The 24,332-nt window shown below is 43.9% G+C and overlaps 1 protein-coding gene across 5 annotated transcripts in view; it reads left to right on the top strand.

The window, feature by feature from the left end:
- The window catches only part of CBR4 (carbonyl reductase 4), an 87,646-nt gene extending 63,965 nt beyond the window's left edge, over positions 1-23,681 (top strand). For 4 of the 5 annotated variants that reach the window (XM_029573474.1, XM_029573226.1, XM_029573397.1 and 1 more), the window contains exons 6-7: positions 7,647-7,781; positions 22,891-23,681. In XM_029573474.1, the coding sequence (XP_029429334.1) occupies positions 7,647-7,781; positions 22,891-23,069 (314 nt within the window). In that variant the 3' untranslated portion in view covers positions 23,070-23,681. The remainder of the gene's footprint in view (positions 1-7,646; positions 7,782-22,890) is intronic. The other variant, XM_029573557.1, reaches the window with a different exon arrangement.
- The last annotated feature ends 651 nt before the right edge of the window (positions 23,682-24,332 follow it).

Here is a 24,332-nt window from a genome sequence, read left to right as displayed (position 1 = left end):
TTTCTTAGCCTGCCTGGGCTAAATGAACTCTAAGTGACTTATTGAGAATGACTTGCAGGTTTCTCAGGACATCTGGACAGGCTGGCTCCTAGATGATGCTTATTCATAAGGTCATACAAAGAAGAAACCAACGGCTGGAGCTTCAGGCACTATTCTCAGGAGTATCTCTAAACACAGCCAAAGATGTGTTAATTACCTTGACCAGTAAGATTTTAACAGAAAAAAGGACAATCTCGAGAGTCATGGTAAATGGGCCCCACCTCCTGGGAAAACTAATCAGGGCAGTTCAGAGATAGTCACATCATGCTGTTGACATGACAACCTATGTAAATTATGCTTTGGGCAGTCATGCATCTCTCTGGAATCTTCTACCCTTGTTCAATATTGAATGCTATCTATAAAAGAAGGATCACTTCCTGTATACGATGAGATGCTGGTGGACAGTTTGTAAGAGAAATGGCATCAGCATATCCCAAGAATACTTATACTGAACAATAAAAAATTATGCTTTCAATAAAAATCTAAGTGTTCTTGTATCCCTGGACATAAGCAATCAATAAAAAAATGGCAAGGTGTTTAACACAACTCCATCACAGTTCATCTTAGTGCAGTTGGGCATACACCACGGTGTAGATTTTTATTTATTTTATTTATTTATTTATTTATTTATTTATTTATTTAAGGTTTTTATATACTGGCAATCATGAGGACATATCTTGCTGGTTTACATGAAACGGGGTGCATTAAATACATCAAACTAAAACTGTGGTGATCGAAGGAAACAGTTACAATTAACAAGGGTCACAGAACTTGGAGAAGAAGGAAGAGATAGGAAAGAATAACTGGTTAGACAAAATACAAATTAAATTAATTAAATACTATGTACAAATGGTATTGTTAATGGTTGAATGTTTTGGGGAGTCCTTGGATTGAGTCCTTGGATTGTGTCATTAGATTGTGTCTGGGAAAGCTTGCTTGAATAACCAAGTCTTAAGTCCTTTCCTAAAAGTTAGGAGGCAGGGTTCTAGTCTGAGATCTGTAGGAATGGAATTCCATAGAGAAGGGCCAGCTGTGGAGGTGGCCCGATCTCTGAGGGTAATGTGTCTGGTTCACATCTCTGTTCAGCCTATAGTTGTACATTTCTTGTGGGCCTGCTTCGATTGAAGCCTCCCATAAGCTCGCCCCCCCCCCCCCCCCCACTGTGTCTTGGGACCTCAGCGTGGTGCTAGCTCAGCTGATGAAAGCTCCATATGAGCCGCTGTGCATCTGTGACCTGAAGTACCTGACCTGGAAGGTACTTCAGGTCTGAGACTTTCAGGTTAAAGCACCGTTCTTAAGTTTTAACTTGTACACTCTATGGTAAAAATACTTTTACCGGCCTTTCTTCTTTCCAGCTTGTTGCAAGCCTCCAAGTTCTCTCCCCCTGTTGATTGTAACTTTGACTTATCCCTACTTACTATTATCTTTCGTTTTTTACTTGAATTTGTTACTCTAGTTTTTCCCTTTGTTAAACTGTAAACCGATCCGATATGGTAATTTACTATGAAGGTCGGTATAAAAAACTGTTAAATAAATAAATAAATAAATAAATAAATAAATAAAATATTTTTGGTGGCGGTCACTTCAGCACACAGGGTCATTGAGCTCCAGGCCTTAGTGACTTATCCACCTTATACTAAATTTTATCATGACAGGGTGGTCTTGTGCAAGCACCTTAAATTCCTGCCTAAGGTGGAGACAGACTTCCATCTTAGCAAGTGTGAAACCAGTCACTAATACTGTTCCATGTGGAATAAGGTGACAGTACTTCAAGGGATTTCCCAAGAAACAGCTTTATGAAAGCAGCTTCAATGAAGTATAAAGGTACAGTCCCCCAACACGGCTATGTTTCACCGTAGGGGCTGCATCAGGAGGGACTCATAAGAAACAGTTTCCAAATGGTTATCCAAAAGAGTAAGGACTGAATATCTAAATATTTAGGGGACGATTTTAATTCCTACGCGCGCGTGGTACATTTGTGCGTGCTACCTGGCGCGCACAAATGTACACCCAATTTTATAACATGCACGTGCTGCCGCAAGCATGTTATAAAATCTGGGGTCTGTGCGCGCATCGGGGTGCACACGTGCACCTTGCGTGCGCTGAGCCCGAGGGGAGCCCCGATGGCTTTCCCCATTCCCTCCAAGGCTGCTCTGAAATCGAGTGGCCTTGGAGGGAACTTTTTATTAGCTCTCCCCCACTTTCCCTCCCTTCCCCTATCTAACCCACCCCCCAGCCTTACCTAAATTTCCACCTTATTTCTTCGAGTTATGCCTGCCGGCTGCCAGCGCACCAACCCCCGGCACAGGCCGCTGTGCTGGAGGACTTGGGACCGCTGCCGCCACGCCCTCGGACCACCCCCGAACTGCCGCCCGCCCTCGGACCGCCCATTTTTGAAAGCCCCGGGACATACGCGCGTCCCAGGGCTTGCGCGTGCCGCCAAGCCTATTCAAAATAGGCTTGGCGCGTGCAGGGGTAGGTTTTCCGGGGTTACACACATATCTGACGTTCGTAACCCTTTGAAAATCTACCCCTTAGATTTTTAGATAGGAGGCATCCACATGTAGTTTATGAATTCTCATATCCACATGTTTAATAACATACAGTGATGAGTAAAGAAATTAACAGACGTGGAATTGGCTCACCATCTTAACCAGTCTTTCATCCTGACCACATTCTTTCCCAGGCCCCATTCGCACCAAGGTAAACAAGCACTGCACAGTTTGGATTGCAAGTGAGCCTTCTATCTGGAATGGACAGAAGCCTATAGACCAGGGGTGGCGAACTTCAGTCCTCGAGGGCCACAAACAGGCCAGGTTTTCAGGATAACCTCAATGAATATGCATGAGAGAGTTTTGCATATATTGGAGGCAGAGCATGCAAATCTATCTCATGTATATTCATTGTGGATATGCTGAAAACCTGACCTGTTTGTGGCCCTTGAGGACCAGAGTTTGCCACCTGTGCTATAGACAGTCCACCCAATTTTTTATTTCTTTTGATAGCAATAGGTTGGGAGCTGCTGTTGTCCAACAGGCACTATCCAGTTGGCTAAGATATTGCATCTCCTTCTGTTATACCCAGGAGAGACTGCATCTTGGGGGTCATGTCAAGCTTCATTCTGTCAGAGCCATGACAAATTTGGTGGCCCACGTACAAGCAGTTCCTGTGGAGGAGATCTGCAAGGCTGTGACGTGGCATCGTCTTCACACATTCACATCTCCCTATTGTCTGGATAGGGATGGCCAACGAGACAGTAAGTTCAGCTAGTCTGTCCTTCGGAATCTCTTTGAGGTTTAGAATCCAACTCTCCCAGGCTGTCTCCCCCTCTGTTACCAACAGCACTGTTGTTGTACCCATGGGCACCTGGTTGGTATCTGTTGGTCCTCTTTTGCATTTGGGAGCAGCTTGTAGCTAGGGGTTCACCCATGTGTGAGGTAACATCCTGCTTGCCTCGGAGAAAGCAGAGTTGCTTACCTGTAACAGATGTTCTCCGAGGACAGCAGGATGTTAGTCCTCACAAAACCCACCCGCCACCCCGCGGAGTTGGGTTTTTCCTTTTTGTTATTTTAAATCTAATTCTGTGTTATAGACTGAAGAGGGACCCTACATGAACACAGAGCAGGTTCAGTATGCCAAGTCAAAGTTCTGGAAACTTTGATAGAAGTTCTCTGTGCTGGGCTCCATCTGATGATGTCACCCATGTGTGAGGACTAACATACTACTATCCTTGGAGAACACCTGTTACAGGTAAGCAACTCTGCTTTCTAGCAAAGCTTTTGTTCTTTGTCTCCATATGCTAGTAGGGGAGAAAAACTCATGCATCTGGATTGGTCTGGAAGGAGTTCAGGAAAGAAAATTAGCAGGTAAGAAACCTACTTTTACCTTTTTAAATAAAAACTATAAAGCAAAAGATTTTCATTAAATATGGTCTTTTATGTGCACATCAAGGAATGTACAATTGTATACAAATTTATAGAAATATTTTGCAGAATTTGAAACTGTGCCATAAAATTGATACTTAAGTTCTCACAAAAACCTGGCAGTCGTATATATTTTTAAAGAAATAAATTGCAGTTCAATGTTTATATCAAAATAAGGTTTTCCCCCCTTAAAATAGCAAGATTCTATGATGGATTTCTTCCTCTCTTTGCAGTGGCTGAATCCATGGCAGTGCATAATGTGTTTATTGCCTAGTTTTGAGACTTAACTTTAAATCATGAATTCAGGAGCATGTGAGTATAAGATACTCACAAATGTGTGCTTTCCTAGCAACGCCTAGTTAGCGTGGCTTTTATGTGCAACAGGGTGAGCCTGCTCTCATCTGGCCATCCTGTTCTTAGCACCTTCATTTGCAAGAAAATCCTTCATAAACAGCGTGCACACTGTTTTGTGAACTCTTATATGTAAGTTCTCTCCCCTAATGCTGGAGAATGCATTTAGTTTTCATCTCACCTTTTGTTGATGAGTAAGTGGCTTATTCTTCAATGGAGAGTAACCTGGCACATTTAAAACTAATTGGAAAAAGTTCTTTTTCACTCAACGCACAATTAAACTATGTAATTTGTTGCCAGAGGATGTGGTTAGTGCAGTTAGTTTAGCTCTGTTTAAAAAAGGATTGGATAAGTTCTTGGAGGAGAAGTCCATTACCTGCTATTAATTAAGTTGGCTTAGAAAAGAGCCACTGCTATTACTAGCAACAGTAACATGGGATAGATTTAGTTTTTGGGTACTTGCCAGGTGCTTATGGCCTGGATTGGCCACTGTTGGAAACAGGATGCTGGGCTTGATGGATCCTTGGTCTGACCCAGTATGGCACGTTCTTATGTTCTAGTATGATTCAAGCCTCTCAGTTTGCAGGGAGTGCAGATTCTACTCTCTCTCATTACAATGAATAGAGTGTGTGCTTGAGCATGTCTGAATTGGAGCTTCTGTGATCCAGCCTTACAGCCAGCTGAAAACTGAACCTGCTCATTTATGCAAATGGCACGTTGAATTATTAGCCCAAAGTTCCAGTTCTTTCATAATGCTTTACTAGTTGCTAATATGGGAGCCACTCCTGAATATAACTGTTGTAGATATGTCTCTTTGTTTAGCTTTTATTGTTTTTTTCTTCAAGGAACAGTCTAGAATTGATGATAGGCCGGTACACACGTACTTCAAATATATAAATAAGGAATATGAACTGTGATTTTGTCTTAATCTGTGTTTTAAGAAACTACTGAGGTTGGAAATTTTTGTCTGTTAACTAATTTTCTAGTTACTTTTCAGATAGGTGATGGTCTTGTTTCTGTAGCTAAGTAAGGCCTGGATTTATCAAAATGCACTAAATATCGCATGCAATAGGAAAAAGGGTGTGTTTTATGGCAATAGGTAGTTTATCACAATTTGTGTTAATACCTGTGTGAAGCGCTATCTTACTGCAAATTGTGATCTTTTTTGCACTTTGAGTGAGTGAGAGAGAGAGAGAGACTAGCCATAATGCCCTAACACTAGATAGGTATTTATATCTCTATGGGATGCCCACCTAGTAACTCGAGGTGAGGTTTAGGTATTAGTGTAGGGGTTAGGAGCCACTTTGACATTCAAAGTGAGACGTACGAACAGAACAGTGCTCTCTTGTGAAGATTTGATGACCTTCGGAGTGAGGAAACTCACCCAAAGATGAGATTTGTGCAATGTTCTCTCAACGTAGCTTGATGGACTCTCTACCTCGGTAACATCAAGCTAGGTTGAGAGAACATTGCACAAATCTCATCTTTTGGGAGAGTGTCCTCACTCCAAAGGTTATCAAATCTTCACAAGAGAGCACTGTTCTGTTCGTACTTCTCACTTAGAATGTCAAAGTGGCCCCTAACCCCTACACTAATACCTAAACCTCACCTCGAGTTACTAGGTGGGCCTCCCATAGAGATATAAATTCCTATCTAGTGTCAGGGCATTATGGCTAGTCTCTCTCTCTCTCATATCCCCCCCCCCCCCCCCAAGCTCTGTCATATGGCTTTTCAGCCCACTTGGCCAAAAATCCCACCCCAATATCCTCCCCTTTTTCTCATTTGCATCGCACCATGCTTTCGCACACGTTAATGGCATTTTCGTATACGTTAAAGGCATTTTTGGCATGCGAAAACACCATATAGCATTTTGATAAATGTCCCCCTTAATTTGCATTGTACCTCATTTGCAAACTTCTCGGTACAATGCCAAACTCCCATAAACCCACACAGGTACCTTCCCCATCATCATGCCAGGATCCCTAGAGTCAGATCAGTGTAGACAGTGTGAATCTATAGTTTCTCGCAATTCCATCCTCGTTACAAAAAAAAGGTGGAGGACTCTTTTTGAGCATGTTATTTCTAGGATCTGGTTTGTCGTAGTGAGATCTGTGATGAATTAATTTAGAAACTGACATTTACGTCTTCGGCACTGTTTCCTTAAGGAGAGTGGGCTGTGTTCTCCCCCAAAATGGAAAAATAAGTGCAAATATGCCTGCGGTGGCCCCCCAGTCCCCCCAAAATGTCTAACCCCATGGCCCATCCAAACACCCGCGACCCCCTTTCCTGGAGAGTCTAACCCCCTCCTCGCTCCAGAGCTTCCTCTTACCTTAATCTGGATCCTGCGTCGGGGACGGGTACACCCTCACACCCATCCTGGTCGTCGTAATTTTCCAAAATGGCACAGACCTGACCTTGCCCCAGCCACTTCAGGGGTGGGGGGACAGGAGTTTGGGGGTTGAATGGAGCCTTTGGGGGGGGGCCAGGGGTAGGGGGTGAGAGTTAGATACTTCGGGGGCAGGGTGGGGAGTTTGGATGGAGCCTTCGGGGTGCCGGGGTAGGTGGATTGAGACTTTAGGGGGCTGCTTCCGGCATGCACATATTTGCACATATTTGCACTTATTTTTCATTTTTGGGGAGTCGGGGCTGCCTCGATCGGCATCCCCAGTTGAAAGGGGGCCAGCACTGATCCTCGCTCAACCTCCCAGTTTGGCCACAGTTGTTTTTTTTTTTTTTTTTTTTTAATGGCAGCTTTAAATATGTGGCAGCAACCTCACAACCTGTGTTAGGGTCCCAGGCTTCCTGCCACATATCTAACGCTTCCCTAGAAGGTGTTGTTATTTTAGCACAGCTGACCATCTTCTTGGTTGACTGCAATAAAATATTAGCATCAGATTGCTTATTAATGAACTTCTTTGCATACATTTACATTATCCATGCATGGAGATTCCATGTAAATAAATTCATTCTAATAGGGAAGGGTATCTTGGCAGGGAGATGCAAAATATTGCGAATATTGCCGCCATAGTGCTCGATATACACAATATAATGCACACTAGAGCCTTAAAGCTGCTTGCTGAATGACTCAGTAAGTTTGTACCTGAGGCAACAGGGAGTGGCAAAGGGATTTGAACCCCGGGCTTCTCTGGTTAAATGAGTTCCTACAGAAAACATGCCTGTTTCAGGGTTGATCCTAGACTCTTGGACACTGTGCATCTGCTGTTATAGATGGGTGTAATATGAAAAAGAGCATGATCATGCCGTACATCTGTGTGTATAAAAGACGAGTGCTAGAATCTAACTGGGCTCCCCCCTTTGTTAATTGTGTTGTAGGAAGTATTGTTGGACATAAAGGTAATTCAGGTCAGAGTGTATACAGTGCCAGTAAGGAAGGACTAGTCGGATTCTCACGCTCTCTTGCTAAAGAAGTGGGTCGAAAGAAAATCCGCATCAATGTGATTGCTCCAGGTCAGTAGGTGATAAAGAAATTGAATAGAGGTTTTGAAGCAAAGTACATTTAGTAAAGCTAATTAGAAAATTGGAAGAGAGTCCACTATGACTTGACAATTTGGACAATTGTTAGCCCTTTTCGGTGCAGTGTGCAGAAGTGCTATTCTCTTCTTCACTCTCTCGGGAGGTGCAGTAACTTCTTCTAAACTGCACTATGGAAAATGACCGGAACCTGATAATGTTCTGTAGTTAGAAGATCCATGCACATAATCTGTTCATGGTTTTCACTTTTCCCTTGTTTTTAATTTTCTGAAGGTGTCCCTTCAAAAGAAAACCTAGAGTCACTGTATACTATTCTGTATTTATAAATAATATGTGGCAAATAGTAATATTCCACCTTCATTACTTGAAATATTAACTTTTTAAGTGTGAATTTCTTTGAACTGCTTCCCTGCATTTTCACTGCATCCTTGAGGGCAACCAGACATGGAAAAGTGTCAAACTGCATACAAACACTTAGAATGCGCATGGGAAAAATTGTGTTTGTTTTGTTTTTCTTTTTTTTCATATAGATTTTTAAATTTTGTTTTCTTATGTGTGTAAAATGATTTTTTGCATGCAAATCCATTTGCATACGCACATAAAATTGAATTTATGCTGATAAACTAAATGCCTATAAAGGAACAAAAGAAAACAAATACATATCCCTGAGAAATGTACTGGTATCTGATTCTGTATGAATGCACAAAAGACCTCACACAGTTTATGGGAACTAATAAATTATCATCATTTGACAAGGATGTCATTAGTGGCTCTTATTAACAGAGAAACTTAAAAAAAGGCTCTCTCACAGGACAAGCAGGATGGTTGTCCTCACAAATGGGTGACATTGAGGATGGAGCCCAACCACGGAAAACTTCTGTCAAAGTTTCAGGAACTTTGACTGGCCCCTACTGGGCATGCCCAGCACGGCACTAACCCTGCAGCCAGCAGGGGTCTCCCTTCAGTCTTCTTTTTTCCACGTAGCAGTTGCCACGCGGTTAAGGAGCTCTTACCACATTCCTGACGGGAATTCTTTAAACTAATTCTTGAAGAAAAATTTGCCCCTCAGGGGTCTCCCTTCTTCAAATTTTCCTCCGCGGGACTTCGGTAAGTTTTTGCCATAGTTTTGGTCGGCTACCGTCGAGTTCGGCCCTCGAGGCCTGTTGGCAGTCGACCATCCCGCGGCTAAATTTTTGGCATACGGCCATGGCGTCGGGGTTCCGTCGGTGGCCGGACTGTACACGTACTATGTCCATCACAGACCCACATAGAGTCTGTGTTTTGTATTTAGGGAGTGAGCATGATGTCCTGACTTGCACCAAATGTGCCCTAATGACACCAAAAGGTCGCAAAGCCAGAATGGAGAAGATGGGACTCCTTTTCCATGCTCACACTCCGACGCCATCGATTGCATCGACGTCATCGGAACCGGCACCGTCGAAGTCTCATCATCATCGACAGCCTCTCGGTGACCGTCCGCCATCGACAACTTCACGGCCATCGACTCCTGTCCCTTCCCCCGAAGATCGAGGGGATCGGAAAGAGAAACATCGCCATCGACGTCATAAGTCTCGGACCGTCGAGGAATCAAAGTCATCGACCTCAGTACTGTCTGAGCCTCCTCCGAAGAAGTCTCGACCAGAAGTGGCACCGTCCACTTCTGTCTCGCAGACACTGAGGCAACCCTCACCCCTTCGGGGTTTGGGAGCCGCGATTCCACCGGCGACGGTGGTCCCTCCGGCTCAGCCTCAGCCTCCCTCTCCCGTTGAGCCGGGTCTTGTTACCCCAGGTCTCCGGGTAGAACTGGACCGGCTGGTCCAGGAGGCCATCGACAAAGCGATGCTACGGTTCCAGACTCCTCCGGCACCGAGAGTGGAACCGGTCACCGACCCGATTCCAGCGGCACTGGCACCGCTGCTTGCCCAGATGGAAGCGCTCATGACTGCCCTTCCACCGGCAAGACCCGGGTCACCGACAGCTTTCTCATCAGGTGGAGAAACACCGTACCGAATTCCCCCTTTGGGGGTAGTTCCATCGGTGCCATGTCGTCCCTCGCCACCGATACATTCCTCGGGGGCGATACGCACATCAGCTCCACCGATGACGGCACCGATTCCTTCGATGCCGGCACGGGCACCGATGCCGATTCCATCGAGGACATTCTCGATGCCCCCGGTAATTCCTTCGAGTTTCTCGGAGCCTCAACCGGGGCCTTCAGGTATTCAGCCCCCTCATGGTCCTACAGGTCAGCAACCTGATCCCTATGACACCTGGGGTGATGATACCTCTACGGACACGATGATTTGCCTTCACCACCCTCTCCTGCGGAAAGTAGAAAGCGTTCTCCCCCTGAGGACCTCTCTTTCATAAATTTTGTGAAGGAAATGTCGAGTTGGTCCCTTTTCAGCTTCAATCGGAGCAAGATGACAGGCACCAGATGATGGAGTTGCTCCAATTCTTGGATGCCCCTAAAGTCATCACCTCTATTCCAATTCATCAGGTTTTTCTGGACCTTCTAAAAAAGAATTGGGAATCTCCTGGATCTGTTGCTCCAGTAAACAAAAAAGCTGACTCTACCTATCTTGTACAGTCAGCACCTGGCTTTCAAAAACCACAGCTAGACCACCACTCTGTTGTGGTAGAATCAGCTCAAAAGAAAGCTAAAAGAATAAAGCCACATTCTTCCATACCTCCTACTAAGGAAAATAAATTCCTAGATAGTATAGGTAGGAAAGTATACCAAGGAGCCATGCTGATTTCCAGAATAGCCTCTTATCAGCTATATATGACCCAATACAATAGGGTCATCCTTAAACAGATACAGGAGTACTCAGATGCCTTACCAGAACAGTTCCAGCCACAACTTCAATCCCTACTAAATAAAGGGTTTGAAGCTGGGAAGCATGAGATAAGAACAGCTTATGATGTTTTTGATGCTTCCACTAGACTTTCTGCTACGGCCATCTCCGCCAGACGCTGGGCTTGGCTTAAGTCGTCTGACCTTCGCCCGGAAGTTCAGGACAGGCTCTCTGACTTGCCCTGTCTCGGGGACAATTTGTTTGGGGAGCAAATTCAGCAAATTGTTGCTGAATTGAAGGATCATCATGAGACACTTAAACAGCTCTCATCCATTCCTTCTGACTTACCTTCTAAACAGCCGTTTAAGAAGGACCCAAAAAAGTCATTCTTCCGTCCACGGAAGTATTATCCCCCACTAGCCAAGTCTAGGTCTGCGAGGCCTTATCATAAATCTCAGCCTCGCCAGTCTCGTAAACAAAAGCCCGCAGCAGCTCCACAACCTGGCCCTGCATCCGGTTTTTGACTTTCAATTAGAGAGCAGATGCCACATCCCTCTTCCTACCATACCAGTAGGAGGTCGGTTAAGCCACTTTCTAGAAAAATGGCATCACATCACCACAGATCAATGGGTGATAGCGATAATTGCACAGGGTTACCACCTCAACTTCCTGACTCTCCCTTCGGACTCCCCACCCCTGCGGACGTGGAGACTCACCGATCACTCCGTTCTTCTAGAGCAGGAAGTTTCCCTTCTCCTCCAGTCAAACGCTATTGAACCCGTTCCTCCCTCACAACAAGGACTAGGGTTCTATTCCAGGTACTTTCTGATCCCAAAAAAGTCAGGAGGTCTTCGACCAATCCTGGACCTTCGGGCTCTCAACAAATACCTTTACAGAGAGAAGTTCAAGATGGTAACCCTGGGATCGCTTCTCCCTCTGCTGCAAAGAGGGGACTGGCTATGCTCTCTAGACCTAAAAGACGCCTATACTCACATTGCGATAACTCAATCTCATCGCAAATACCTCCGTTTTTTAGTAGGCCGAAATCACTACCAATACCGAGTGCTCCCTTTTGGCCTGGCATCCGCACCACGAGTTTTTACCAAATGCCTCGTGGTGGTTGCAGCTTTTCTCAGGAAGGAAGGTATCCACGTCTACCCCTACCTGGACGATTGGTTAATCAGGGCCCCAACCCAGCAATTCGCTCGGTCCTCCCTGACCCTGACAATTCGAACTCTGCTTTCTCTAGGGTTTCTTGTCAATTACAAGAAATCCTGCTTGGTCCCATCTCAGACCTTATCCTTCATTGGGGCAGACTTGGACAACTTACAGGCAAAAGCCTTCCTTCCTTATCAACGAGTCCAAATCCTTGTGTCCCTAGCTTGCCAGTTGCAGTCTCAAAGCACAGCAACAGCTCGCCAATTCCTCATTCTGCTGGGACACATGGCCTCCTCAGTTCATGTGCCTCCCATGGCCCGCCTGGTCATGAGAGTCATGCAATGGACTCTGAGATCACAATGGATCCAAGCTGTTCAGCCTCTGTCCTCCATTGTTCGCATCACCGATGCACTCCGTCTATCTCTTGCCTGGTGGACAAATCAATCCAACCTCCTACGGGGCTTGCCTTTTCACCTTCCAGATCCTCAAATAATTCTCACAACCGATGCTTCCAACGTCGATTGGGGAGCCCATGTAAACAATTTACAAACCCAAGGATTCTGGTCTCCAGAGGAAGCCAAACACCAGATAAACTTCCTGGAACTTCGAGCAATACGATATGCTCTCAGGACTTTTCAAGATTGCCTATCGACCCATGTCATCTTGATTCAGACGGACAACCAGGTGGCCATGTGGTACATAAACAAGCAGGGGGGCACAGGTTCCTTTCTTTTGTGTCAGGAAGCTGTGCAGATTTGGGCAGAAGCCCTCTCCCGCTCCATGTACCTCAGGGCCACCTACTTGCCGGGAGCAGACAATGTATTGGCAGACCAGCTAAGCCGTGTCTTCCAACCACACGAGTGGTCACTCAATCCCTTGGTAGCGACCTCTCTTTTCCAGAAATGGGGTTATCCCCACATAGACCTCTTTGTGTCCCCTCAGAACCACAAAGTGGACAATTACTGCTCTCTCATTCGGAGCCAGCACTCTCGACCCAGGGATGCATTCTCCCTCACGTGGACAACCGGTCTGCTTTATGCATTCCCTCCACTTCCTCTTCTGTCGAAGACTCTCGTGAAGCTACGTCAGGACAGGGGAACCATGATCCTGATAGCACCGCACTGGCCACACCAAGTGTGGTTTCCCATACTTCAGGATCTCTCCATCCACAGGCAAATTCCTCTGGGAAAGGACCCGCATCTGATCACTCAAAACGATGGATGCCTCCTCCATCCCAACCTCCAAGCCTTGTCCCTATCGGCATGGATGTTGAAAGGTTAGTCCTTCAGCCATTTAACCTTTCGGATTCAGTTTCTCGTGTCCTGATCGCTTCACGAAAGCCTTCCACAAGAAAATCTTATTCCTACAAATGGAAAAGGTATACATCATGGTGCACTTCTCAGTCCCTTGATCCCCTTTCCTGTCCAATTTCTAAATTCTTGGACTATCTCTGGCATCTATCAGAATCAGGTCTAAAGACCTCTTCCATTAGAATGCATGTCAGTGCAGTAGCCGCCTTCCATAAAGGTATCGGGGGTGTCCCTATTTCAGTACAACCCCTTGTATCACGCTTTCTTAAAGGCTTGCTCCATTTGAAGCCACCTTTACACCCTCCGGCCCCATCTTGGGACCTTAATCTGGTTCTTGGTCGCCTTATGAAACCTCCTTTCGAACCTCTTCACTCCTGTGACCTAAAATATCTCACATGGAAAGTGTTATTCCTTTTGGCTATCACTTCAGCTCGCAGGGTTAGTGAATTACAGGCCCTAGTTACCTATCCGCCTTACACTAAACTCCTGCAGGACCGGGCGGTACTCCACACTCACCCTAAATTCTTACCTAAGGTAGTTTCAGAGTTTCATATAAATCAATCCATCTTACTACCTATCTTCTTTCCCAGGCCCCACTCCAACTCCGGGGAACAGACTCTGCATACCCTTGACTGTAAACGTGCTCTAGCTTTCTATCTAGACCGTACAGTTGCCCACAGGAAGAGCACTCAATTATTCGTCTCTTTCCATCCTAACAAGTTAGGTCAACCTGTGGGTAAGCAGGCTCTTTCCTCCTGGTTGGCGGACTGCATCTCCTTTTGCTATCAGCAAGCTGGCATTCCTTTCCAAGACCGTGTCAAAGCACACTCTGTGAGGGCCATGGCGACTTCAGTAGCACACCTTCGATCGGTGCCACTTCCTGACATCTGCAAGGCTGCCACCTGGAGTTCCCTCCATTCATTTGCAGCTCATTATTGCTTGGACAAAGCTGGAAGACAGGATTCCATCTTCGGCCAGTCTGTCTTGCGTAACCTTTTTCCAGCATGATGTACCAATACCCTTCCACCTCCCGGTAGGGTGCGGATGTCCTCTACCAAATTTCACCCCAGTTGTTGTGCCTGTTGCACGCCGTTGGGTACATTTGGTGCATGTCCGGACATCCTCAGCTTGGTACTCACCCATTTGTGAGGACAACCATCCTGCTTGTCCTGTGAGAAAGCAAATGTTGCTTACCTGATGTAACAGGTGTTCTCACAAGACAGCAGGATGTTAGTCCTCACGAAACCCGCCCGCCACCCCGTGGTGTTGGGTTCGTTTTTATTTTATTTTTCGGCACTGCCTGTAGCTTTGAAACAAGACTGAAGGGAGACCCCTGCTGGCTGCAGGGTTAGTGCCGTGCTGGGCATGCCCAGTAGGGGCCAGTCAAAGTTCCTGAAACTTTGCCAGAAGTTTTCCGTGGTTGGGCTCCATCCTCGATGTCACCCATTTGTGAGGACTAACATCCTGCTGTCCTGTGAGAACACCTGTTACATCAGGTAAGCAACATTTGCTATTTCCAAATTCTCTTCCCATTACATAGTAACATAAGAAATGCTGACAGATAAGAATCATTTAGCCCGCTCACCTGCCCAGTTGTTTCCTTCTATATTGCTCTAAAGATATCTCCTAGTTTTCAATCATAAAAGTTTGATCACTTGGCAGGCTATTGTATATTTTCCAAGTCAGTTTTGTTGTTTGCCCTCTTAGGTCTTCTGCCATTTTGGGTAATGAATATCCAATTTATCATACTTAAACTTACTTCCAGATCCCCCTAATTCTTTTACCCACCCTCTCAATACTATTAGCACTGCCCTCTGTATCTGTTCCAAGCAGGCATACGTTTTTCAGTTTTGCTTTTCACCACCTGTTTACCATTTATTCACTGTGGTGTGGTGATCAGAAAAGCAAGCAGAATGTTAGGAATTATTAGGAAGGGAATGACAAATAAAACAGGATGTCATAATGCCTCTGTATCCTTCCAAGGTGAGACCGTACCTTGAATACTGTGTGCAGTTCTGGTCACCACATTTCAAAAAGGATATAGCTGCACTGGAGAAAGTGCAGAGAAGGGTGACCAAAATGATAAGGAGCATGGAACGGCTGCCCTATGAAGAAAGGCTAAAAAAGTTAGGGTAGTTCAGTTTTTAGAAGAGACAACTGAGGGGGGATATGATAGAAGTCTACAAAATCATGAAAAGACTTGGACAAGTTAATGTAATTCGGTTATTTACTCTCTCAAGTAATAGAAGGATCAGGGGGTCTCCATGAAGTTAGCAAGTAGCTCGTTTAATACAAATTGAAGAAAATTATTTTTCACTCAGCGCATAATTAAGCTCTGGAATTCATTGCCAGAGGATGTGGTTACAGCAGTTAGTGTAACTGGGTTTAAGAAAGGTTTGGATAAATTCCTAGAGGATAAATCCATAAACTGCTATGATGGTAATACATAAGCAATAGTAGCTTATGATCTGTCTAATATTTGGGTACTTGCCAGGTACTTATGACTTGGATTGGCCACTGTTGGAAACAGGATACTGGGCTTGATTGGACCCTTGGTCTAACCCAGTATGGCATATCTTATGTTCTTATGTTATGAAGCATTTCTTTATTTTCCCTCTGAGCTGCCTCCTCTCCAGCGTCAGTATGTTCTTGAATTTCTTATCTATGGAAAATTACACCACCTTGTACTTTGTTAAAGCCTATTAAATATTTGAATGTTTCTATTATATCTCCTTGACCACTTTCTTGGACATTAAAAACACTTTCCTTATTTATAAGAATCAGGTTGAGTATTGCTCCCTCATTTATGGATTCTCTTACCATTTGCCTGAGAGATTCCCTTGAAGGGAGCCCCGGATCTCTCTACTGTTTGTGCAGATGAAATGCTCCAGTCCACATCTGGCACTTTAAAATATCCCATTACCAATACTTCCCCCTTCATTGGACTCTTATATATGTCTTTGACTAAATTTCCATTCAACTTTTCTATCTGTGCTGGAGATCTGCAGGTTTCACCAATGCAAGTAGAAATGCTGCCTTCCCTTTCCAAGATAACCCACTGTTTCATCCCCTTCCCCATACCCACTACATTTCAGTTGCTTCAATATTTTGCTTTACATAAGGTTCTGCTCCTCCCTTCTTCTTTTTGCCTACCCTGTCTTTCCCAAAAATTCTAAAGCCCGGTATGTATGTATCTCATTCATTGGACTTATTTAACAAGAAGTCTTTGAAAACAACAATATGTAAATCTGGCTTTGCCAATAGGGCTTACAATGAGACTGTATTACCTAAGCTACATCGCTTTGATGATCTAGCATGATATTGCAAGCAATCAATTAAATACATTAAGAAGAAGAACAACAACAACACCTGGCCAAGATGGTGAGACAAATGCTAAGAGAAATTAGGGAAGCTAACCAAATTGGTAGTGCAGTAAGAATGGGAGATTTCAATTACCCCAGTATTGACTGGGTAAATGTATCATCGGGACCTGCTAGAGAGATAAAGTTCCTGGATGGAATAAATGATAGCTTTATGGAGCAATTGGTTCAGGAACCGACGAGAGAGGGAGCAATTTTTTTTATGCTCAGGCTTGTGAACCCTTGGGCCGACGGGAGGATGGTATACCTTAGGAGGAAGATCCGTAGGTTCTGCCATCGGGTGGCGAGGGAGAAACAGAAGACATGACCAGCTGACCCTCGGCACTGGAGATAGAGGTGACTGGAGGCAGACGAAGAGTCGTGACGTCGAGGAAGGAAGTGTGTCTTCGCCACTGGAAGTCCGCGGTCCCCCCAGGAGGAGCCCATAGGGACCCGGACCGCTGGGACTTAGGTGGACCTTTGAGAGGTCAAGAAGTTTGGTGCAAGGGCTGACTGGAGCTTCACCCTTGGAAGCCCGCGGTCCCCCCTGGAGGAGCCCGTAGGGACCCGGGCCGCTGGGACATAGGTAGGCCCTTGGAGACGATGGTCAAGAGGAAGTCCAGGGTCAAGTGCCAGAGGGTCGTTGCTTACCAGTCCGAGGTCACACACCGAGGGATCACCACTTGCCAGTCCAAAGTCACACACCAGAGAATCACCGCTTGCCAATCCGAAGTCAAACACCAGGAATCACCGCTAGCCGATCCAAAGTCAGGAACCAGGAACACCAAGATGGAACAGGAACAAGGATTCAAGACACAAGAACTCATCGAAGCAAGTAGACCTGACCAACCACGGAAGTTGCCAAGTCAAGGAATGGTCAGAGGAAGTCTCCTTTTATACTTCCTCTGGTCCAATGGATTGGAATCAGCTGTAGAGAATTAAAGGGGCGAGGTCCCTCTAATTCTGGTGAGGAGGCGCGGCCTCGCGCCTAAGATGGCGGCGGCCATCTTGGATCTCGGGCCGCGGAGGAAAGCTGCTAACTGCCACGAGGGAGGAGCAGGAACGGCTCCTAACCCGGCGGCTAGCCCGGAGGCCTGCGCCGATGCGCGGGGGCACCAGGCACATGAGGTAGGGCAATCTGCCCCGACATTGCTGCAGCGGCTGCCACGGAGCTCAGGTAAGGGGGCGCGCCCTCAGACGGCTGCGGGCGCGGAACACAACAATTTTAGATCTAATTCTCAGTGGAGCACAGGATTTGGTGAGAGAGGTATTGGTGGTGGGGCCCCTTGGCAATAGTGATCATAATATGATCAAATTTGAATTAATAACTGGAAGGGGGACAGTAAGCAAATCCACGGCTCTAGCGCTAAACTTTCAAAAGGGAAACTTTGATAAAATGAGAAAAATAGTTAGAAAAACATTGAAAGGAGCAGCTACAAAAGTAAATGGTGTGCAAGAGGCTTGGACATTGTTAAAAAAATACCATCCTAGAAGCACATTCCACATTAAGAAAGGTGGAAGGAAACGATTACTGGCATGGTTAAAAGGTGAGGTGAAATAGGGTATTTTAGCCAAAAGATCTTCATGCAAAAATTGGAAAAAGGATTCATCAGAAGAAATTAGGATAAAGCATAAGCATTGGCAAGTTAAATGTAAGACACTGATAAGACAGGCTAAGAGAGAATTTGAAAAGAAGTTGCTGTGGAGGCAAAAACTCACAGTAAAAACTTTTAAAAATATATCCGAAGCAGAAAGCCTGTGAGGATGCCAGTTAGATGATTGAAGGGTTAAAGGGGTACTTAGAGAAGGCTATCGCGGAAAGATTAAACAATTTCTTTGCTTCAGTGTTTACTGAAGAGTATGTTGGGGAGATACCTGTTCCGGAGAAGGTTTTAATATGTAATGATTCAGAAGGACTAAACCAAATCACGGTGAACCTAGAAGATGTGGTAAGCCTGATTGACAAACTGAAGAGTAGTAAATCACCTGGACCGGATGGTATACACCCCAGGGTTCTGAAGAAACTCAAAAATGAAATTTCAGATCTATTAGTAAAAATTTGTATCCTATCATTAAAATCATCCATTACCTGAAGACTGGAGGGTGGCTAATGTAACCCCAATATTTAAAAAGGGCTCCAGGGGCGATCGAGGAAACTACAGACCAGTTAGCCTGACTTTAGTGCTAGGAAAAATAGTGGAAAGTGTTCTAAATATCTAAATCACAGAAAGACATGGTTTAATGGAACAAAGTCAGCACGGCTTTACCCAAGGCAAGTCTTGCCTCACAAATCATCACTTTTTTGAAGGGGTTAATAAACATGTAGATAAAGGTGAACCGGTAGATGTAGTATATTTGGATTTTCAGAAGGCATTTGACAAAGTTCCTCATGAGAGGCTTTTAGGAAAAGTAAAAAGTCATGGGATAGGTGGCGATGTCCTTTCGTGGATTACAAACTGGGTAAAAGACAGGAAACAGAGAGTAGGGTTAAATGGACAATTTTCTCGGTGGAGGGGAGTGGGCAGTGGAGTGCCTCAGGGATCTGTACTGGGACCCGTGCTTTTCAATATATTTATAAATGATCTGGAAAGGAATATGACGAGTGAGGTAATCAAATTTGCAGGTGATACAAAATTATTCAGAGTAGTTAAATCTCAAGCGAATTGTGATAAATTGCAGGAAGACCTTGTGAGACTGGAAAATTGGGCATCCAAATGGCAGATGAAATTTAATGTGGATAAGTGCAAGGTGATGCATATAGGGAAAAATAACCCATGCTACTGTTACACAATGTTAGGTTCCATATTAGGAGCTACCACCCAAGAAAGAGATCTAGGCGTTATAGTGGATAACACATTGAAATCCTTGGTTCAGTGTGCTGCGGCAGTCAAAAAAGCAAACAGAATGTTGGGAATGATTAGAAAGAGAATGATGAATAAAACAGAAAATGTCATAATGCCTCTGTATTGCTCCATGCTGAGACTGCACCTTGAATACTGTGTACAATTCTGGTCGCTGCATCTCAAAAAAGATATAGTTGCAGTGGAGAAGGTACAGAGAAGGGCGACCAAAATGATAAATGGGATGGAACAGCTCCCCTATGAGGAAAGACTAAAGAGGTTAGGACTGTTCAGCTTGGAGACGAGATGGCTAAGGGGGGATATGATAGAGGTGTTTAAAATCATGAGAGGTCTAAAACGGGTAAATGTGAATCGGTTATTTACTCTTTCAGATAATAGAAGGACTAGGGGGCATTCCATGAAGTTAGCATGTAGCACATTTAAAACTAATCAGAGAAAGTTCTTTTTCACTCAGTGCACAATTAAACTCTGGAATTTGTTGCCAGGAGATATGGTTAGTGCAGTTAGTATAGCTGGACTTAAAAAAGGTTTGGATAAGTTCTTGGAGGAGAAGACCATTACCTGCAATTAGTCAAGTTGACTTAGAAAATAGCCACTGCTATTGCATACATCAGTAGCATGGGATAGCTTAGTTTTTGGATACTTGCCAGGTACTTATAGCCTGGATTGGCCACTGTTGGAAACAGGATGCCTGGCTTGATGAACCCTTGTTTTGACCCAGCATGTTCTTATGTTCTTAGTACAAAATGCATGAAAATATATGATCCATTCTCACACAAATCTGAGCTGACAGGCAATATAATAAATCTGATATCCAGAAGATTGAGTCCTCTAAATTATATTTCCCCTAAAAGTTTTAATTATCCCTCTCAAGCTTGTTTACATCACCATAGAAAACTAATCAATGATGACTTTAAAGAAGCCAAATCTTTGTTTGGGATCCAACATGGCACCATTTACAAACAGTATAACAATTTAGGAAAAAAAGATAATCTTCTAGAGGGCACATCTGCCAAATAATGTCAAAGGTAAATCCATCCAAGATTGAATTTGAAATTCCAACAATAAAGTTCATATTTTCAACTGGAAGCAGAGGTGTTGCAGTTCCTTGACTCTTTGCAGCAGTAGGTGCAAGAGAGATACTGAAACGGCTCGCCCAAAACAGTGCATGCATGCTTGCTACGCTTTGTATAGCATGAGCAACATCCTAACAGCTACCACTTCCTCCCCCATCCCAATATGCCAGAATCACGTTGCCCACAAAAAACATCTTTCCTGATGCAAGCTACAGCTAAAGCAGCTATCAAAAGAGACCCTCGTCCCTACCCCAGCAGAAGAGACTCCAGTACAAATTTCTGTAACATGCTAACTTGCAAAGCACATTGAGGACATGGACACAGATGTGCTGGCATATTGAACACATAAATCCATAGTCTGACTTGACCTGGCCAAGGCAGCTCAGCAATATCTTTTATACCCACCAATCAGCATGCCCAGTGAATGTGTCGTCTTAATGACAGGGGACATCATGAGCCCTCATCGCTCAAGGATGGCCTTAGCATTGATGGAAAAGCTAGTCTTTATGAAAATCAATTTGACATTACTTGGGTTTCCAGAATTTCCAAGTGAGTGGCAAGATGACTGAAAGCACATTGAAGGCCTTGCTACCTCTCTGCACATCTGCCATACCGCAGGTGTACCACCTTGAGGGTCTTAGTGATACTGCTTTGCCTACCTGCCTTGCCCCGATATACCACCTTGGTGATACTTCTGTTAATATGTCTACCTGTGATGCCTATTATGTACCAACACAGGATTTTTTTGTTGCATCCATGTTGTTTGCTGTTTGGATCTCAGCCTAGTTCTCCCACCCTGTTTGTTTGTTTGCTGTCCCCATAAAAAAAATTTGAGAAAAAAAAAAGTTTCTCCTTCCACCCCAACTCTTTTCTGGAACTTTACTTTATTATTTCATTGTACATGTCTTGGATCCCAGCCTAGTTTTCCCATCCTTCTTCTTTCTTGGTTACACTGAGGAGTGTTGTCCCTGAAAACCTTCAGTAAGAAGAAAGAAATGTAGCTACAAGAGAAAAGAATCACATGAGAGATCTTTACATGTTCTGAATGTGATAAAGGTTTTAGTAGGAAAAGAGAACTAATGCTTTATTAGTAGGGCAAACCTCACAAATGACCAGAAAAGCCACACTAATGAGAAACCATTTACATGTTCTGATTATGACAAAAGTTTAATCCACAAAGCAAATTTCACGAGAAACCCAAATTTCCACCCAGCAGCAAGATCAATTTCAAGTAGAGAATGTAATAAAAGCTTGTGTCACAAAAATGATGCTATTGACAGATCATACTCTTGTACTAAATCTGACAAGTATTGAGTGCTTCAGTAGGAAGACAGATATCTCCTATGCCACTTTGCCTTGCTATTATACCCCTTATCCTTCACCTTGGGGGTCTTTCTTCCATTCCACATTGCTGCCATACCCAGGCTTTGAACCTTGAGGGTCTTGCTGTCACTCTGCCTTGCTGTCGTACTTTAGACTCTACACCTTGGGATATTCTTGCCACTGTAGGGGGATGCTTTTCACCTGTCATCGTGCCTTGGTGTGTGGATGCCACTTTTTGTGCTGCTTTGTTCCTTTATAAGTTCCTTGGGGTTTTTCCCACTACCTTTTCTGCTTCATTCCCTCTTCAGGGTGCCATTTTGCCTCTTGTGCTGCCTTTGATGGTTTATGCCACTGATGTTGGTGCCCTCTTTTGAAGTCTTGGGGTGTTCTTCCCACTCTTACTTCTTCTTTGCTCCTCTCACGGTGCTTTGGAGAACTCCTGCCACTGTAGGTACCCCTTTGCAATGCTTTAGACTATTCCTGCCACTTTTGGTCCCTTGGTGACATAGTCTTGATTTGTTGGCATGCCTTCAGCCTTCGGATAATGTCTATCCACCAGTTTCATTAGAAATTATTAGACAATCCCAGTTTAGAAGCCCAAAATAGACTGTGTTGCTTCCCCCATTGACTTTAATGGAAAACGAAAAACAAATGAAACACATTTTTTTCTAGGTGTCCTATTAAATGAATGAACGAACTGAAGAAAAATGTTTCCTCTGCAGGCTGACGTGGAAGGCCAAACAACAATGGATGCCTTTGCTGATTAATATCTTGGTTACAGCAGTAGATTTTGCTATCCTTCTGTTTTCATCCTATGAAAAATAATAGGCAATTTTTAAAAAATGTTTGAAACTTCAGTCTTGTTAGGACCTATGCTTTCATAAGATGACTGTTGTTAATAAACTATAGCTGGAATTTAAAAATGATGTATGGCAGTGGATAAAGGTAATTAGTACTTTGGTCTTTTGCTATGTAGCAGATCTTTTTTCCCCATTAAAAATACATAAAATTAAAGGACTCTGTCTATATATCTTTTATCGTTTAGTATTGTAACAAATGAAGAAGGAAAACTCTGTTAAATATAAATTGCATTGGTAAGCATATCTTCCAGGCAAGGAGCTATTGATTTCAGTTAGTGTGATGTGTCAAACATGAGTATCACTCACTTATTCTTAATTTTTTTATTTTTTATATTTTTAGGTTTTATTCGGACTGATATGACTTCAGGCTTAAAAGAGGATCAGCTGAAGACAATGATTCCACTTGGCCGGTTTGGAGAGCCTCACGAAGTTGCACAGGCTGTTCTCTTCCTCCTGGAGTCGCCTTATATTACTGGGCATGTTTTAGTGCTGGATGGGGGCGTACAACTTTTAATTTGATTGCCTAACTTACCAGGAAACATAATCAAATTGAACAACATAAAGCACGTTGGTCCCTCTGTCAAACTGCTTCTTCTATCTAGCAGCTCACTGGAAACAAACTACGGTGCCTTCTACGACGTTTCTTCACAGGAAGTGGACTCTGCACTATCTCTCTTCATTGGGAAGGATAAGGTGTCTATGCATGTCTTGATTTGGGAACCTTTTCTCCAGTGGGCCCAGCGGCTCCCTTAATATAGTCCTTTTGCTATCTTTTTTTTTGGGGGGGAGCAGTGCCAATTTTATTTATGTATTCTTAGTTTTTAGTCCACCTTTCATTTTGTGGTGCCTGTTTCTGTCTTGGCCGGAGCACTCGAATGATTTCTATTTTTCTTATTTATTCATATTTGTGCCAGTCTTGCTCGTTTACTTCGGATTGGTTGTTAACCTTGCTTTCTCTAGGGAGGCAGAGTATGGGGGATTTCATTTTATAAACATTGTTTTTGGTACTAGTTTCTTATTGTTTTGTATTTTCATACATCTGTTCCTTGTTTTTGGTGACCATAACCATGTGAAATGTTTGAAGATTTTTGTATATCATTACTGCTAAACTTAATTAAACTTAAATATAAAGAAAACCTGCTTCTTCTAAAATTATCTGAGAACTACAGACAGTACCAAGCTATTGCCACATCTCTACACCCTGTTATATATGACATGCTGAAGTTTTATTGTCAAGTGAATATCTAATTTTTATTCACATCCTAGAGTAATATGTACAAAGGGTTTTTCATAATATATTGCAAATATTTGTGCCCGTTATCCTTGGCTATCTACAGATGGCCAATTACATTTTCAGTTATAGCTGTGATCAGGAAACATGCTGACAGGAAGTAGCATCAATACAGTAAATTATTTCATAGAATCCACCAAAGCCCCCTGGGTTATAATCACTTTTAGTTGTGTCTAATATGGGCTGACTTCACCCATGCAGTCTTGGGGTTCACCCTTGTACCTAACTACAATATTAGGAAATATTTCTTTACAGAGAGGGTGATAGATGCATGGAACAGCCCTCCCAGTAGAAGTGGTGGAGACAAGCACAGTATCTGAATTCAAGAAAGTGTGGGATTACAGGGGATCTCAAAGGAAGTGATGAGAATTATAATACTAATTTAATTGGATGGATGGGCAGACTGGATGAGCCATACATTCTTTTTCTGCCATCATGTTTCATGTTTCTATGTATTAGGCTGTTTTGCTATGCAGTTGGGCTTGGTTTTC

Source organism: Rhinatrema bivittatum, chromosome 1, assembly GCF_901001135.1.
Source record: "Rhinatrema bivittatum chromosome 1, aRhiBiv1.1, whole genome shotgun sequence".
NCBI classification, from domain to species: Eukaryota; Metazoa; Chordata; class Amphibia; order Gymnophiona; family Rhinatrematidae; genus Rhinatrema; species Rhinatrema bivittatum.
This window is presented reverse-complemented; position numbering and strand designations above follow the sequence as displayed.